The following is a 19,551-nucleotide window of genomic DNA, read 5'->3' on the forward strand; positions in this document are numbered from 1 at the left end:
AATATTAGACAGTTTGGAAAGAAACTTCAAAGGTCATTACTGATTCAGTACTAGAACATGAGTAATTTTTTTTTCACTGAGTGTAAATAGTTTGGGTCAGTTTTGGTATAAATAAATTAAATATATGTAAAATATTTTGAGTTAACCTAATGTAAACTAAAATATAGGATTATAGGTGTGGTCTGATCTATGTTAAAAAAAAATAAAGATTGGCCTAAATCTCTCATCTATTTAAGCTTATCAAATTTTCAATACCTATCAGGAATTAGAAAAAATAAATAAAATAATATTATTTTATTAATTATAATTTTTAAATATTTATTTAATATATAATTAAAATAAATAATATAATATATGACTACTATAAAATTATATGGGTTCTAAATAGACTTTTTATAAGGTTTTCTATTTTATTAAATATATTATGCCAGTAGGTTGGTACTGTGGTCCTACGTCTCAACTATTTACACTATGCACAAGACTTGGATTGAGCGAGTGAAGTTACTGGGGTTTGCGAGCAAAATAAATTGAATGAGACTGAGGTGAGAGAAAGAGAGAAAAGATTGAAGAGAGAGAAAAAAGAAAGAAAAAATTTAATATACTTATCAAATTTTGAATGAAAGAATCACAATAATCTTGGAACATATTAAAAAATTTCGGATTGAGCATAGATAGGGTTCTCCTTCTCCATGTGATTGTTACCGTATTGACAGAATCTATGACACCTTGGTGGGCCATGTGTACCTTAGAACCTTTTCGACTTATGGCTGCCTGTTCCTAATATCGCCCGGAAGGTCATTTAATTGCTGCATAATACTGCCTATTACCAAGAATGTCTCTAGAACGAGCTATGTCCACGACGCTAAAACTAAAGTTTCTAAAAACAAAAAACAAACAAAATTTGTCCATGAGTACGTTATTTTTTCCCTTATAACTTCCGCGGAAAGTAAAAATATCTTAAAGCAACAATTTTGTATGAGTAACAATCCGAGGGTTGGCTCAACTAGCCATATAAATCCCATATGAATAAACTGCCAAAGAGTAGGGGTTTGAGTTTATGGGTTTACTGTGTGTAGTTTAAAAGGACTTAATTATATTCTTTTAATTTTTAATACTATATATTATGAGTAGTACATAGTTATAATATAAAAATTTACTTTTTTACACTTTACATGTCAGTTGAAATGACTGAGAAGAGATTTTTTTTTTTTTTTTCATATTATAACTACATACTACTTATAATACATAGTATTAAAATTTAAAAGTAATATCTTTCTAAAGGACAAATCTTTTTCTCTAGATTTACACCACACCTTTTTTCTTAATTTTTTTTTTGGATTACATTCTGATATTCTCACAGCCATGAGACTAATCCCTCGCCCCGACCTTTTTCCTTATTTAAATTGTAGGGATATTAGAAAATCTGACTTTCCCCAAAAGAATAATTACGATCATGATAGAATTTAAAAAAAAAAATTGTATGAGTAACAAGTCAGATTTTATATTATCTAATAAAAGAGTTCCACCATAAGAATTGGTGGCGGTTTAAGAGCAACAAAATAATCTTCTTATTTTTTATTTTTTATAGTGCAATGGAGGGGCAAGGCCCCAAGAGTCATGGGCCAACAAAGCACCCAGACCAAGAGGAGCGAGCATCCTTAAAGATGATAAAAATTTCACCAGCAAGCCAGAGGGTACAAGCAACCAAATAATTTAGTAGTCCTGAAATAGGGACTAGTTGGTGGGAGAGTGATCATTTTGTCACGTTTTGACAAAAAAATTATCAGAATACTACGTGAACAGTAAAATTTTCCAAACTGCCACGCGGCATAATTCGCTATACTGTGTAGCGAAATATGTCACGTCAGAACCAAAAATTGTCATGTGTCAAAATTGTTGAAATTCGCTATCCTATGTAGCGAATTTTAACATTATGACACATGACACTTTTTGGTTCTGTGCATTCTGCCACGTAGCGAATTACTTGCATACATAATTCGCTACACTGTGTAGCGAATTATGACGCGTGTCAGTTTGGAAAATTTTATTGTTCGCATGGTATTCTAGTAATTTTTTTGCTAAAGCGTGACATTTTGGTCACTGTCCCTGGAGCTAGTTTAAGTGTAAATTGGTTAATTGGCCAATCCAATCAAACATATTACATCAGCAATTTAAAACCTGATTTTTGAACCGTTGAACCAGCTGCGCGCATCGCACTGGCTACAGTGTAATTGATGTCGGTCAGTGTTTATTTCTTAAAAATGGTCTTGAAATTAAGTTCTTTAAGTGACAGCTTTTCACCACTATTTCATTAGTTTTCGTGTGTAAAACAATAGATGGAAAAATGGGAATGAATCTTCTCAGGGTAAAATTTTACATGATCTAATTATTTGAAATTTTTGTATTTAATTTTCTCTTTACACGTATTAAATAGAGAGGGTTAATTATATCATTAACGAAGAAAAATATATATACAAAAATTTCACATCACATATATGATATTTTAACAATTCATTCCCTACTTATTCGATGGTATCCAGTACTCAATACTCGGGGCTATAGTTGCTCGTGTACAATCACTAAACACAAGTCTAGCTAATTACGTAGAATAATAGATCTCTACAATATGTGTGAATTATTCATGTTATATACATTTTTTATTTTTGAATATATAATAAATATTTAATATGATAAACTTTTATTAATAATATTAAAGAGTTGCACTAATTCTTCACTTACCTATAATTTATTTATCAATTTAAAATGTCATGATTAAAATATATATAACTTACCGATATTATACATATTCATAAAATAATTTTTAATTTTAAATTGACAATAATTTATTTTAAAATAGGAATAGGATATTATGCCTATATTTTTTCATGCCTTTCCCTTTAAAATATATATATTTATTAAAATGATAATAATTTCGATGTTTTTATAAATATATATGTTTAGACAGTCTCTTACCATCTTAAAACGATATCAATCCACCAAAAATAAAAAAACGATATCAGAAAACAATGGGTGAGCTTATTCTAACTGAAAGAGCAACTTTTTTTTTTTTTTTTTACATTATTTTGCATTTTCATCGCTTGTGGGTCTACTGTATATATCGTATCGTTATTCAACCAATTCTCAACAAAAAATAAAATGGTGTGAAAATAGTACAAAGAACACACAAATAATTAATCAAATCTCTTTTAATCTAATCAACGTTAGCAAGTCCCAATTAGCATTAAGAAAGAAAACAATGAAACGCAATAACATGCAAATAATCAGGGACAAGGAAAATGCAATCATGACCATGATATATCGTGATTCTCAATCAAGAAAAGATAGTACGCAATCGACAAACAATAGGTGCAAAGGGCTCAAGATAACTTGGATACTGCAGGTTATTTACCCGCATCAAACTAAGAAAACACAAGAAAAAGAAGAACTTTTATGGTAGCTTATCCAACTAAAGTTATAGTACTAGATTAAGTCTAATATACTAAGTATGAAGGTCCTCCTAATTTAGTAGGAAGGCCAGTAATTATCTAGATCCATGCAATGGTCCATGCCCATATACCTATTACCATGAGGATTTGCATTGCTCATTTCTGTAACATAACCTACATTCTCTGCACCAAGAGAACTAGCTGTCATCATGTTGGAACTGACATCATGTACATGAGCCATTGTCTGAGCATGATGTGACAAAGGTTGCATTGGCCGCAAAATGGGTTGTGATGTTGCTCCTCCTCCTCCTCCTCCAAGATTCAAATTAAGCCCTGAAATGGTGAATCCTCCTCCTGCTGCAGATGCAGGGTAGTTCAAGTGGGATAGCATTGGTAGGTTGACATTACTGGTGGATCCACCTCCTCTCAAAACCCTAGCAACTTCGGCTACCTCTGCATTGCTCATGTAATTCCTTCCATAAAGGAAATGAGCAGCATGATCTCCTAATTGCATCATTGGAGGTGGCACAATATTAGGACCTATTTCCAAGCTATAAGGATTCACTGCTCTTGTATGGTTGGAAGAAGGGTACTTTTTTGCTCCAGCACTCTTCTGGAATACCCTGCAAACCACCCATTCATCCTGCTGTATATATCACAATGGTTGTTATATTAGTTTTTTTTTTTTTGGATTACAATGGGTGTTAGAGAATAGATAAATCGTAAAAAAAGTCATTACCCAACACCTTAAGGTTTTGGATTGAATTGGTTCTTAACATGATATCAGACATGTTAAGAACCAATTCAACCTAAAATCTTAAGGTGTTGGGTGAGGGTCTTTTTAATGATTTATATATTCTCTAACAATGGAAATCAAACACTACACACATTATACTACACACACCTAACACACACACCACACCACTGGGCTAACCCTAGTGGATGGTGTTATATTAGTTAGTTTTTTTTTTTTTTTTTTTTTAATGTTGAGTAAGAATTTATAACTCCATTTAAAATGGTTACCCAATTCTTATGTTTTTATTTATTTTTTGGCTACATATTATGAGGATATTAATTGTTCCTAGGTTAATTATAATTAGTTGAAGAAGCTAAAAGGGATTTTATTATATATATTGACGTATATGTCTATATACCTTGCTAGTTCTGAAGCTGGATTTTGAGTGAATGCGGTATTCATGCATGACCCAGTTACTTTTCTCTCCTCTTGGAGCTCTTCCTTTGTAGAAAACCAAAGTCTTTTTCATACCTACCAACTCCGATGTAACACTATTGAGGATCTCCTTGTCTTTCCCTGTGGTCTTCCAGTACCCGGTGTTCGTTGCTCGATTAGTTCTCACACCAGTGGGGTATTTACGATCTCTGAGACTGAAGAAGTACCATTCTTTTTCTCCCATCTTCGCCTTCCCTATTTCATAAAAAATTATTGGAAAAAAACAAACATCAATAATGTATTGGGTGAGATACTTTTGCTGTATTTTGTTAGAAAATAATGAAGGATGCATCAAATTATATATAGCGCGTAAATCTTATCCATATCATAAAAAAGACAAAGGTCTACCTTATTATATTAGTGTGTTGTATATATACAATATAATGGAATTAATTGGAATAATTGCATCAACAATCAATTGCCCCCCCAAAATAAAGGATAATATAACCGTGTGTGTATATATATTATGAAGAAACCCTAGATAGTTGCTGACTATATCTTAAAAATAGCATGTATCTAAAGACTAACACCATGCTTGTTTTAAGTTTATCAAACGCTAACGGGCGTTGAAAATAAAAAGAAATTTTTGTTTCCTTCAACAAAATGCTTTTGAAGTGAAAATTATCTAAAGTAAACATGATGAAAATAAGAAATTAAAAACATATAAATGATATACTAGACAAATAACATATATAATGTGATGGACCTAATTCTAAATGTTAAATATGACTATGTATGAGTAAAGAAAATCGCAAAATCAAATTAATGAACAATATTTGCAACCATAAAGTACGCATGCATAAACGAACCGATCTTAATTAAAACAGAAGAGAAGGTCTTAGATAAAAACTATATGTACCTGGCAGCTCCCATGGCTCACATTTGTTGAGATCTACATCAGTTATTGCTTTGCCTGTAAAACTAGAATCCGATATCTTATTTATGAGATAGCAAGTGATGAGTTCTTCATCTGTAGGATGAAATCGAAAACCCGGTGGTAAGGTTTCCTCCTTTCCACGAGTTCCTTCCATCTCTATATCCGTTGTTCCCTCCTTGGTAATTGCTTCCTTTTCCTTCTGTAGCACACAAAAAGTGACATGATAGACTTCTTAGATAAAAGCTATACAAAACGTTGAAGAAAGTTCAATATTTCATCTCTCTTCTTTTTCTAATTACAAAAGACTTTCTTCTTCTAATAGAGGAAGAAAATTCCTTGACAATTATGATCTGTACGTAAAGATACAAATTAGTTAAGCAGTTGCTTACTTGCATGGAGAGACAAGAGACAAAACTCTTCTTTCAATTTAGGTTTTGATGCTTTATATGAGTTATATCATTCACTTTGAAACGAAACACTGACTTGAGGGATACTGCAAAATATGAACGGATAAAAAAGATATATTAAAGGTAGGGAGGGAGCTTTCTAATTACTACTAATCACACCATGCATGACAAGTTAGGGAATTTAAGTACAAAGGTAACGAAGAAAAACGAAGAGTGTGTTTCTGAAGCTTCCACCAAATGTGGGTCTTCACCTTCAAGTTGCATAGACCAGAGCAAGCTGTACTTACCAAGAAAGATAGCTAGCAACTTGAATTAGAATGACGATCTTGACCTCGCCACTATATATATATATATATATATATATATATATATATATATGTCATCAGCAATATTATTACCATTTTATGTTTGGTAATAAATGAATAATATTCTTTGCTGACTGCTGTACAAAGATGATGATACAAAGAGAAGGGATTTATTTTTCTTGTTTTGCATAAGATAAGAACAATGTTCCTACACTCACAAAAGAAAGAGAGAGAGGAGAGAGAATAGGAAAAAAAATTAAAATAAATTCCACATAAGATTTATTTGTGTAGAAAAACTGTTTTATCTTATCTAACCTAAGAAAAACAACTGCTTAAAGAGAAATACCTAAAAAAGATAAAGAAAGATAATAAATGTGTAAAGTTATTGAACGGTGATTATTTACTCTTCCCTTAATAAATCAGTCACATATATAGTCATATTTTTTTGCATTTATTATTTTCTTGGTAGGCGCATATAACATAGAACTCGTATGGATTTCAGAGCCAACACAAGAAGTAACATTCAAGGGAGTCAATCATGCACACGTGATGTAGTGGGCCCTTTTTTCTACGTAATATGATTTATAAAATAACAAATGAGGATCAGCCACGTAATATATATATATTGTGGACCCCGTTGTGTAGAAGTGAGGGCAACCAAAAAGTCAAAATGCACGAGGAATAGGAATATATGAGGAAAGAACAAAGAACACATGAAGATGGGGCTCCCTAGGGCGCCAACCACTGAATTATAAAAATGGATTATTTCAAGGAAGACCGTTCCTCTTCTCCCTGACCAATTTCCACAAATCCCTGTCCTTGAATTCTTCCTTCTTCTTTTTTTCCTCCTTTCTTATTGGCTATGATTTCCACATTAAATAATTGCTTGGGTATCTACATCATTACCATGATCAACTATACATTTCAGTAACTAAAAACCAGAGTTAAATATTTTACATGCACACACAAGTACATATATATGCAATTGACGAACTCAATTAATGATCTGCAAATACTCACAATATAAAGTTCATATTGTTAAGTGCTAACTGCTTAATGTGATGAGTATAAGAAGTTGATAAAGAACATGAACACATATTAATTTACTTGGTAAAAAGTGTGTTGGATATATTAATAATATAATTCAATATTATGTTCACATACAAACTCAATAGGTGAAAGCATGATTATTTGGGTCCATATGGATTGGAGCGCAATAGCTTGCATTATCTCTAGAGTTTCTTAAGCGGGAGGTAATATTGTTGAGCATTCCAAACTTAATGTCTCTTGGTGTAATACTTCAAGCACTTCTAAATTTTTTTCTCTCAAACTCATTACTTCCAACAAAGTGTATATATATATATGGGAAAAAAGTTTCCGATGTTACTTTAGATAACTTTATCTAATGTTCATCCAAACGACGTCGTTTTGGGGTTGAAAAATTAAAAAATTAGAGTGATAAAAGCTATTATAACCCTAAAATAAATTAAAATTACAAAAATACCATGAATTCTGTCCCAAAACGACGTCGTTTTGATGAACATTACATAAAGTTATCTAAAGTAACATCAGAAGAAACAAACCCTATCTATATATGGGGTTTGCATTTGTCATTTAACATGACACAACAAACTTTCCTACACATACAACATTTTGTGGGGCCCACACTTTTTAAAGAAAAAAGGAAAAAAGAAAATTTCGGCACGCAAAACGAATCTCTATAACATTACACAATCACTTTTCCTACAACATAACTCTTATAAAACTCTATATATATAACGAAGGGTTTAGTGTTTTTCATGTTTCGGTATTATTTATTAGGATTATATCGTGTAGTCCAAAATAACATCGAAATGGGGTTTAGGGGAAAAATACATGCATGGAGCTTTTTAATATTTTGCTTGTCTATTGTAATATGAAATTCTCAAAATGCTTTTACATGTATTTTTTAAGGGAAAAAGAATTCTTATGTTGTAGGAGAGCTCTCTTCTCATGTTAGTGAGAGTTCGTTTTGCGTACAATAATTTTTTTTGTTTTCTTTATTTTTTATGTGTGGGTCTCATCATGAATTTGAGTGTGTAGGAGATTTCCTCCTCTCCAATAGCATGAGAAAAGCATTGCCCTTTTTTTTAAACCACAAATCGATGTTGTTTTGGTATTGTTGTGGCAGGAAAACATGACCTTAGTCATGGAATTTGCTTGTGTTGAAAGATAGAGAGAAAGCGGAAGCGAAAAGCATGGCAACCTGATAGGCAACATAGTCGCCAGCGTCCAGGGGAAATTTTTGGCATTTGTAATATACTATGTAGTTCCTGTCTGTACTCTATGTAAAACACACTATGCTATATTTCATAATATTTTCAAATTCTTTTATCCTTATGTATTTATTTGCAAACATTAGGTTACAAATTAAAGCAAGATATATATCTCTAGCGCATATCTTGTCCCGTTGTAGGAGTTGACTAAGGTCTCCATCTCCCCCATAATGCCGAGACAAACCCACTTTTGTTATTTTTGTTATTTAAGCAAAATTATAATCTAGCCCTTAAATATAGAATTAATTTATCCTTTTAAATTGTTTCCTCTTGTCACTGTGTGGGGGCGAGCGCGAGAGAGAGTGGAATTTCATGATCAAACAAGGAATGAGGGTATTCTTTAACTCTAGTTAGGGGTACGCACCATATATGCATGCGGGCTTTTGTCCTTATTAAACTGTGAAACATGCTTGAACTTGAGCTGTACTCTTCTTTTATACAATTAAACGAAGGAATTAATATTTCTCTATGAGATAATTTTATCTTTTATATACATATAAAAGTGTATAAGACTCATATTTTTTATTTCTCTTTTCTCTTAATATAACTTCACATGGATTTCACATATTTCCTACGGTATGAAAAACATCAAATCTTTTAATGAACTCAAAGACTTGGAAATGCAGGGTCGACTCGTGACAAAGTAAACAATAATAATAAATAATAAATAAAATGGATGACCCGAAATGTAGCCTAGCTAGGTCCATATCCTGATTTTTATTGTATATTATATGCGAAAATCTTTAAGTAAAGCTATCTAATGGCATTGATTTCTTTTCCTTCGTTCTTCTAAGGCCAAAGCTCGTACGTATATGAACTTACCAGGTGTCATAAAGATCCGTGTTTTGACTGTTAACCGTCCGTAAAGTTTTTTTCCTTCGTTCTTAAGGTACGTGCAATTGATTTGTTTGACAAATTTGATTTGAGGAAGTTGCAACCAATTTGGAAATGTAGAGTTGGGATAGACTTGTGGGTAAAATACATGTCATAGAATAGAATGAGCCTGTGGGTCTTGGTAGGTATTTTACGGCGGAATACTGAAGAGCCAAGTGAATGACTAATGCACTTTTTTTCACTGCTGCTGTACCTGTATCTTATTGTTAAATTAGTAATGTCTATAATATTTCAGCCTCGCCCTCAACTGCAGGGTGCTTTGAATCGTCTTTGTTTGGCTGCAATAGTAAAAAACAAAAATTGGGACTCGGATGGTATTAATCATAAAAGAGTGTGTAGAATAAATGCACTAAATGGTTTGATATTACGGATTGCTAAAGATATTTTCCAAAACGATTTGTTTCTATGAAGACAAATAGGATTATGTATAATGTAACTATCTTGCACCGACACTTCAAAAAATTTAAAGTGTCATGTCTGATATTCTGTGACACTTCGACACTTTTTGGCACTTTGACACGCTTTAACATCTATAATATTTGAAATTTTATTACATATCATAAAAAAATTAATTGATATTTTATCAAACTGATATAATAGAAATTAAAAATGAATACCGAATTAATCTTGCTGAAGTGTATAAGAGATTTTCAATTTGAAAATATAATAGTAAATATTTACATCTTATGTTTTTTTTTTTATACATATTTACATCTTATGTTTCTTTGTACAATTGATGGATATTATAAGTTTAGTTTCATTTTTTTGTTAATTTATTGAATATTAAATACAATATACATTACATAAATTAAAAATAGTATTTAATATCAAAACATGTCCTAACGTATCAAAATTTAATATTTTCTAAAACTAACATATTAAAATGTCATATCGTATTATATCTTGTGTTGATGTCGGTGCAAATTATAGTTGTGCAGTGTATATGCTGTGTAATTATAGGGTTCGCTTTTTCTGCAGTTACTGCAGATAAGTTATCTGCAGTAAGTCAATACACGTCATTTTGGGCGGAAATCATGGTATTTTTGTAATTTTAATTTATTTCAGGATTATAATTGTTTTTATATCTATAATTTTTTAATATTTCAATAGCAAAACGACATCGTTTTAAAAATAAATGCAGATAACTTTTCTGCAGTAACTGCAGAAATATTTTTCCCGTAATTATAACTAGTTTGTATTTTCTTTAAGTTTAATTCAAATCCCAAATATCCGTAATCATTAAATAGAAGGGGCCCATATATATTGTTTTTCAATCTTCATTGACAAACCTGAATGGATCAATCTTCTTTGTGACATCATCCATGAAACAATAATCTGGCTTCGTAGCAGCCAACAAGTGATCAACTGAAAGCCTTGAGAAATTATACTTAATTAAATTACATACATCACCATTATTAGAAGAAAGGTGAGTTCAGAGCCCATTATTGAAGGATATGCTGATAATGATCTGGGGTCCGGAGGGGGAAACTATTGAGTGGCATAACTACATGTGTGTATATACTATTAGCCGTGAATTTCTCCCTCCAATTTAATTTCTTACATTCTGATGTCAAATTTCAAATTGTCAATATTATATTAATTCTATATTTATTTTGGTTTTAATTCGGTTTAGCAAAATAATTTGAATTAAAACTATCCTATTATATATCTTGTACATAGGTGGAACTTCAAAATTTTCTAGGCCTCTTTTGTGTCATGTACCTTAATTGTTTTCTCATTGCAAACTTATTTCAGGTTTTCCTTTTTTTATGTAAATCCTACTATAAAGTTTTAACAATTTCTACCTGAATTACGAACTTAAGTTTTTTAATTAAATTGATAACAATTTTTACCTGAATTACAAAATTAAGTTTTTTTAGTAAAATTGATTCTTTACATAATATCATAAACTTGTAACCGAGTGATCATGAGTATTATTCACTTTCAAGTCCAATGAACTTTGTGTGAGAGTATATGCTAAAGAAATTTAATATAAAATTCGACGTCACTTAATTAACCGTTTAAGTTTTTGGATTGAATTTGTTACTCACCTTAGCTATATATGCACAGGTTGCCCTCCAAGTAGTCCTTTAATGGCAGGGCCTTTTCTCCCTTAATCATATCAGAATGATGAGCTTCTTGATATTAATAGCACCAAAACTAGCAGATTCCATTAATTAGGATTAACTTGCTGATGCTCATGAAGGGCTCAGAGTTTTCTTTCTTTTAACATCTAAATCTAGTTAATTGGCCTCTTGTGAATTTGTCATTTATTAAGTGCTCAGTCAGACAGACACACTTCAGTTCTGCAGGGTTTTGTACATATACGTGTGATACAAAGGCCAAGCAGAGAGATTTCATTAAACAAGGCTAAGGTTTTGTGAGTTATAACTAATCTTGTCTTCGAATGTGAAAGCTGCATTACGTGTTTCATACGTAGTTTAAATTGTCGGGATCGGAGGATAGTGAATTATTTGCAGTCCTTTGATTTTGTCGATACTTTTTCAAAGGTAGGTAGTTATGATATTGGAAAGATTCATGGCTTTAGCATTGAATTATCGAGCAATAACTGTGCTTCAGTGCTTAGACAAATGTTCTAATATCCATCCATCACAATCCGCTGCTTACTTATCATTCACTTCAAATAATCTAATTGAACTGTCTCCATCATGTTTACCTGTTCTGAAAAGATCAACTAATCTTTTCATTGAAGCTGCAAATTCAGAAAATAATTGGAATTTGTGGGTGACAGGCGAATGTGGGGATTTAACTAATGAGTTTAATTTTGATTCATGTGTTGCCACATCAAAGTTTTACTACTAGTATTTATCTTATTTACGATCAAACTCTTTTAGTGATATTAATAACATAATTTAATGATAGCGTGAAAAAAAATTTATGTTAAAAATATTGATTTGGTTGAATTCATAAAATTGAAAGGATTGGAATTGACCAAAGGAAAACTATCTACGTGTAATAAGTTTGAATATATACCCCTTAGATAGAACTAACACTGTGCTGCCCAATTACAGATATGGGTAAAAATAACAGTGTTTTTTAGTCCATTTAAAAATTGTACAATTAAGTGCACATTGTCAGAATTCATGATGATTAGATCACAAGATCAGTTTATGTTGAGAAAATTTGTAACGTAAGTACAAATTTCTGGTTGGGGTGGCATCGGGGTTACGGGGAATGGATATTGAATATTTGAATGAAACTATTATAATACGATCAGCAGGATCATTTGATACTGATATTAGTGTCAAATTTTAAATTTGACATCTTATTTGATAGTTCTTAGATCAAAAAATATCAACGAATCTGATTTGTAAGCATGTGACATCATTGATCTTTTTTTATCTAAGGACTTTCAAATGAGATGTCAAATTTTAAATTTGACACTGGTGTCAAATGATCCTACCTCGTATATATATATATGGATTTATATTTCTATAATGTAGGTGCAGCAGTCAAATACTTGTTATATATATACGTGAAAACATTAAATGTGAAGAATCATAACTATACATCTGTCATTGTTGTAGCTAAAACAGCTATAAAAATGATTTTACCCTATATAGAGAGAGAGAGAGACACACAGACACTCTAGAAGAGGCTTACTTATCTGTCATTGCATGTCAGTCCAGTCTGCTGAAGCAGAACAAAATGCAGTTCTGCTTCTGCACACAAACAAAACTTTTAAGTTGCTGATCTCCGTTAAGAGATTACGTGCATACACACTTTATAATTAGCTAATGACTCCATTTGATAATTTGTTCCATTATTCTTTCAATTTAACACCCCAACTTGCTTGCGCATTAAGTAGCCTTGAAAGAAGAGTACCAAGATTTAAGAAATAGAGACTATGACGAGAACATCCCGGCTTAGACGGATGGTGCAAGACTACTGTTTCTATAAAAACTAGTCATATGATAAAAATGTGTGTTTAGTTGTTGTACCAAAAAAAAATATGTTTTTTTTTAATACAAAAAAAAATATGTTTTAGGCAAAATTCTTATAGCTTCAAATAATATACTTATATAATACTATATATAACTTTTTTACAGAAGCTTGTAACATGTGTTTACTTTGAAATGGAACAATCTCCGCTCTCCCTTAAAGTCTTTATGTTGAGAAAGAAAAAAATATAATCTATATAAATGTAAACACTTTTAGGGTTAGTTACACGCAGGAGGCAGCGACAATTCCACATCTAAAATGATTTTGACTTTTTTTTTTTATTGGGGATGTTGAGAGACATATTCCTAAAGCATGTTGTCCTCTGTAATCCTCTCCCATAAAATTATCTGAAGTGGCCTTTCTACTACCGATAAATTCATATATACGCACATAAATGCTGGATTTTGTATAGTTGTGATACAATGATCAAATTCACATTTCCTCAAGAGTACTTACTCTTTATCATACACTCCAAGTCTTCAACTAAGCAAATTTTTGAAGTGTCTTAATCACTTTGTTCTCTATCTGTTCTGGATAGGCCACCTTGCTAATCTTTATGTATGACAGATTCACAGGTCTAATCAAACATAAAAGCAGCTAATGTCCAAGATAAACTGATCGTGAGGATTTTTCAAGAGTGACATAGTATAACAGATTTATTTTGGGAGCAAAAGAAGGTTTAGTACTATAACAATATAATTTGTTTGATAATCATCATTATTCATTCTTTGTTAGTATAGACTATATTGCCACATGCATGATGATCTAGATTTTAAATCTCAGAAGTTTGAACTCGAAATATCTAATTAAGGAGAACAAATTCTTGCCACTTGAAAGTGTCATATAATAAATTGATAACATGATCTTCAAAGATACTATTATTGAATGAGTTTATTCAAAAAAAGATTAATAAATTTTGATCCACATCGTCGAAATTAAGAATGGGGAGTTTTTTTTTTTTTTTAAACATGAAATTCAACTTTTAATATTTCAGTTTTTGGGGTGGGTTTTTGCAAGATTGTTAAGAATTCCTAATTTGCTTCGATTCTCACTTAGTGAGACATATTGGTATATCATTATTATATATAATTCACATTGCTGAAGCTGACCAAGGTTTAAGATCTGAAAGTAAAACAAAAAACTAAATAAATTATTTCTTGTAAGTGAATAAACTACTGTTTACATGGCTACAATCGCGCTTCCCATGAATGTGCTAGCCATTTCTAATTATTTTATTGTTGTCGTCAACATTGATTAATCATGACAGGAGTAGTTGTTGTTGATTTATATCAGATTATCAAGATTCTAGAAGTAGAGGTAGACAAGAACGATAACGGATAGACTGGGTGTAGCCTACTTGTTCTTCACTTTAAGCTAATGTACATACATTTTTATTTTATTTTTTGATACTTATGTGCTTAGGTAAATAAAGACAAGCATGTCAAAATCTTTCAGCTTCAAGTGTACTCTACTCTAATGAAAATGCTAGCTATCATGGTTTTATGCCAGCACTATCAAACAATCTGATCCCATATGTAACATTGAGCGTTGTCTTGTACTTTTTGTCCATATGCCCTACATCATGTCGGTTTTAGAAGATTTTATTATAAAGTTACTAATTCAATTTAAGTTACTAATTCAATTTGAGTTAATTCGTATTACTTTTTGTAAGTTAATTTCTCGAATAACACAAGGTGGTTTACGGCCTTTTGATATGATCATGTTAGAATCTTCTCACGCAGAAGCATGCATATATATATCCAGACTTTGTTTTGCCTACTCTGTCAATTTGTAATAGGACAATATTAATGTTAAGTTTTATTTTTAAGGTGTCAAGCATATAATATTATATAAAAACTATTAAAATGTTTTAACAGATTAAAAAAAAAGGCATTGTTTTGAGATTCGGAGGCAATGGCCAGCCCCACCCCCTGCTATGAATTGGGTTACCATATTCAATGAATCATATTGCTCTCTAACAACAATTGTTTTTCAAAAAAAAAAGAAAAAGAGGAGAAGCATAAATTACGCTCTAAATTCCTAAAAAATTCTAAATTATTAATTTTTTATTTATTTTAAAAAAGTATATTGGAACCACCCCGAACAGAATTACCTTCCGTTAAAGATACTTATGGTTTATCCAAAAAAATATACCATTTTTCCCTTGAAAGATATATTTTAGTCTATTTTAATATAAGTAAATATTTTAATGGCCCGAGACAATTATGGATGATTTTTTAATTTTAGCATTTTCTAATAGTATGACTGTATGAGTTTCTTATGGAGTTATGGGCATTTTTTTCTCATTTTGTAAGTGTTTTCTAAAGCTATTTTAAATATGGATAACATCAACTTACACTGGTATGATAATAATAAGTCTTATATATTAATTTTTGTGCATAATTTATTAATAATTAAATGTAATCCACTAAATCACAATTGTTAAATATATACAAAAATTAATTGTTAAAATTTGATATAAGATTTATTATTGGTGTAAGTTGATCCTGCCCTTTTAAACAATATTCCTATTATCAATTTTGGAACTTTGGATAATTAAATGAAATTTTGAAAATCGCCGCCTATTATTAACTTTGAGATTTTACATAAAATCTTTATTTTCCTCTTTTCAACTCCCAACATCAACAATGGTGGTTCAAAAGTAGCCCAACAGCATAATGCTGATAGTCACAAGAGAGAAAAATGATCGGTAAGAGATTTATTTATATTAAAATGAATTAAAATATAATATACATTAATATCTAAAAAAGGTAAGACAATATAATTTAAGCATTGATTTCTTAAAGGATAAAAGTGTAATTTAGCTAATAAAAAATTTAAGTTTTCTTATCCATTTGTTCAAAAACAAAATTTAATAAGAAAAATATTATGAAATCAGAATTTTTTTGTCAGAATTTCTGCTAAAGTAAGTTAGAATTTTTATTATTAAGTCTTAATTAAATAAATTAGTACTAGCCGTCATTTTGATTTATTCAACTTTCTACCTTGAACTGTGACAAATTAATTTTAGCAGAATTCTATCCATCTTTTTCACTGTTTACTTACTCAATTAAATATCATACTTTAATTACGTACGTAATGGAAACAATAGATATATCTCGTATTATTTTTCTCCATCAAGATCGTTTTAATTTAGTTTATATATCTTGCAACGACTTTGTCAATGTTAATGGTGAAGTAATTGACGTGCATATGTCACGAAAATGGAGGAAGCGAAGACGTAAAGAAGAGCCCTAACTCTAAATGTGTGACAGGCTATGCATGTTATCTTACTTGTTAAGCACTTCAAAATAAAAAACAAAAAACAAGAGGTGCAACTTACCAATAGGTCATTTCATAATTAACATAGTGATTAAGCTAACTTTTATCAGAAATGCATAATTTAATTAAGTTGTTGTAATTAATAGTTACAAGATGAAAGAAAAGTGAAATAACGATATTGGCGCAACATAAATATTTGTTTCCAAAGAGGACACAATATATTCAAAAGGGTGGTTGTTTGGACAGAAACATATTCCCATGCATAAAAGAAACGGCGAAACTTTAAGAGAACTGCGCTATATTAACTCTCTATTGTTTTGTAAAAAATATGTGTCATTTTAAAGGATATAAAATTGTGTCATTTGAAGTGAGAGAAAAAGATAAATCATGGGAGAAAAAGTAGATAAAAAAAATAAAAATGTGGGTTCTATCTTTTTGTGAGAGTGAAATAACACAAGTTGTGTCATATAAAAGTAGAAATATTTTTCCCATTATTTTAACCTATTGGTGTGATCTACACGTTTCCTTATTTTTTTTGTATAGATATATCGTGTGGATAATATTTTGCGATTTGATACATAAAAAGAAATAATATAAATAAAATTATTTAAACAAATAATAATAAAACAATACAAGATTTATTATGGGTTTATCGTTAAAGTTATCTCTACCAACTTCAAAATTAACGTTAGTTTGAAAGTTGAGTAAATTAATGAACGGTGTTTTGATAAAATTTATATATAAAAAAAAAATAAACTTCTTAAGATATCCTTCATAAATTCTCTCAATTTCCAAATTAACATAGTTTTGGAGATATATCTTTATTCTCGAGTGAGTGACAGGAGAAATAGTTTCCTCATTTATTATAATATCTTTTATGTTGTGCATTATTTTCTTTAAAACTGAAATAATAAAGTGACAAAGGTTATTGGTCTTTTTGTTGCAGTGGATAAAATTTTATAACTAATTTCATTTATACAATAATTTAAATTATATATATATTTTTGCAAAAAAATTATCTGATACTTACATTATTTACAAATTAAATAAAATTAATTTTTTATACTACAGCGTCTCTTACTTTTTAAGTAAATCAAACGAACTTCCCATTCAATGAAGCCAACCAATTCAGTATATATAATTTTGTTGTATTTAATCTGCTGGTGTGCCTTTTCTTGTACAAATTATCAAAATTATGATCAGTGTGTTAGGTTGGAAAAAGATTACAAACCCCTTCCCCATGTACTTAGACTTTGTACTCACGCTGTTACGCATCTCGTAGAGTGATCTGAATGACACGTTTTGGGCACTGGTTTTAGAGAACATAGCGAGAGTGAGTGATGCATCGATGAAGGACATAAATCTTACGAAAACTTGCAATTGCATACGGAGAACGTACAATTTGTTTGCCATACATACCCTTGTACATGAAAATGTTTAATTATCAACTATATTTTTGAAAATGTCATTCTTAAATATAAGATTGATAGACAAGTTATCGAAACTTATTTAATAACTACTTTTTTTTTTATAAACATTTAATAACTACTTTACTCAGCTAGGAATAATATATTTTTATTTAATAAAATTTTATTTTCATGTCTAATTTAAGTAAATTATTTTTAAGAATACGTATAATTAATATTTTTTTAAAAAAAAACTTATTAAATATATAAAATAAAAAAATAACACAATTACGTACATTTACAAGTTAATCATCAAACTGTGAAACCAAAAAATTATTACTTCTCTTTGTTATAAATCTTAAAACATTCATAATGCCAAACACCGCGCCTCTACGAAAATTAGGATGAACACGACGAGCATTCCTAGATTGGAAATTCGATTAATGATACAATTGAAGGTTTTAGCTTATCTACAATAAGTTTGAGCGCCACATAATATTTTGCTGCAACAATATTGGTTCTTGGGTTTACTATCCGTAATTCCAATCCCTTAATAACATTATTTTTATTGTGACTTATTCTTTTTTTTTTTTTTTTGGTATGCTTTGTTGACTTATTCTTTAATCAACCTTACTCGTACAATGATGGATTAAAAAGAAAAATCATAATATTCTACATTTAATGGATTAGAAAAGGACAGTTTTTTTTTTTTTTGGTAGAGTTAGATAATTAAGTTTTTTTAGATTATAATTAGTTAAAGTTTTTAACTATAAAGACTAAATTGATTTTAGAATAAAATTATAAATTCACTTCTCCAATTTTTTTTATAAGATATGAAACCTATTAAAAAAAGAAGAAATAGTCATGTCTCTTTCTATCCAAACTTCTCTCCTCATATCATATATGTTTTCTCTCTTTGAGGCCATCTTCTTTCTCTATTTCCCCTCAAGATAAATAAATAAATAGATGTTAGCTTAACAATCCAACCATTACATTGGCTTCTATCCATTTATGATATTATTACGAACTAAAAGAAAAGGAAGAAAAGTATGCACCAAATGGTGGTAGTTCAATTGGCGCAAAAGAACTGAGTAGATGGGATGAGAGCATGTATTTGATCCTCTCCAATATCATCTTTGGAAGAGATTTTAAGCCTTAATCCTAGACCCTCCCTGAATAAAATTGTCTCTCATAAAAGATACATGTAGTTTATAAAATAAAAAAAAGAATGCACATGAGAATTTTTTATTTTTTGGGTAATCTAAGGGGGTTAACAACAACACCCCAAAGAGATCAATTCAATAAAATCGTTCTGAAATTACAAGACAAAGACAAATCAACCCAATACAAAGGCCAATTACCAGGGGGAGGATTTGAAAAAACACAAAAATTATTCACAACAGGATAGTGTAAAGGATATTTAGA

General features: G+C 30.3%; 1 protein-coding gene across 1 annotated transcript; it reads right to left on the reverse strand.

The window, feature by feature from the left end:
• Positions 1-3,522: 3,522 nt before the first annotated feature.
• LOC133286040 (protein CUP-SHAPED COTYLEDON 1-like) lies at positions 3,523-5,753 on the reverse strand. Its single transcript, XM_061483380.1, has 3 exons — positions 5,537-5,753; positions 4,601-4,872; positions 3,523-4,092 (listed from the first exon to the last, which is right to left on the reverse strand). The coding sequence occupies exons 1-3, from the start codon at positions 5,706-5,708 to the stop codon at positions 3,523-3,525; spliced, it is 1,014 nt and encodes a 337-aa protein (XP_061339364.1). The 5' UTR covers positions 5,709-5,753.
• Between the last annotated feature and the right edge of the window lie 13,798 nt (positions 5,754-19,551).

The sequence above is a fragment of the Gastrolobium bilobum genome, unplaced genomic scaffold, assembly GCF_033153095.1.
Source record: "Gastrolobium bilobum isolate Gb01-03AN ecotype WA unplaced genomic scaffold, APGP_CSIRO_Gbil_v1 utg1863, whole genome shotgun sequence".
Lineage (NCBI taxonomy): Eukaryota > Viridiplantae > Streptophyta > Magnoliopsida > Fabales > Fabaceae > Gastrolobium > Gastrolobium bilobum.

Coding starts and splice junctions, on each gene's coding strand:
- LOC133286040 (XM_061483380.1), bottom strand. CDS start 5,708: ATGGAAGGAACTCGTGGAAAGGAGGAAACCTTACCACCGGGTTTTCGA. Junction 4,873..5,536: donor TGAGCCATGGGAGCTGCCAG/GTACATATAGTT, acceptor TTTATGAAATAG/GGAAGGCGAAGATGGGAGAA. Junction 4,093..4,600: donor CCAGCTTCAGAACTAGCAAG/GTATATAGACAT, acceptor TGATATATACAG/CAGGATGAATGGGTGGTTTG.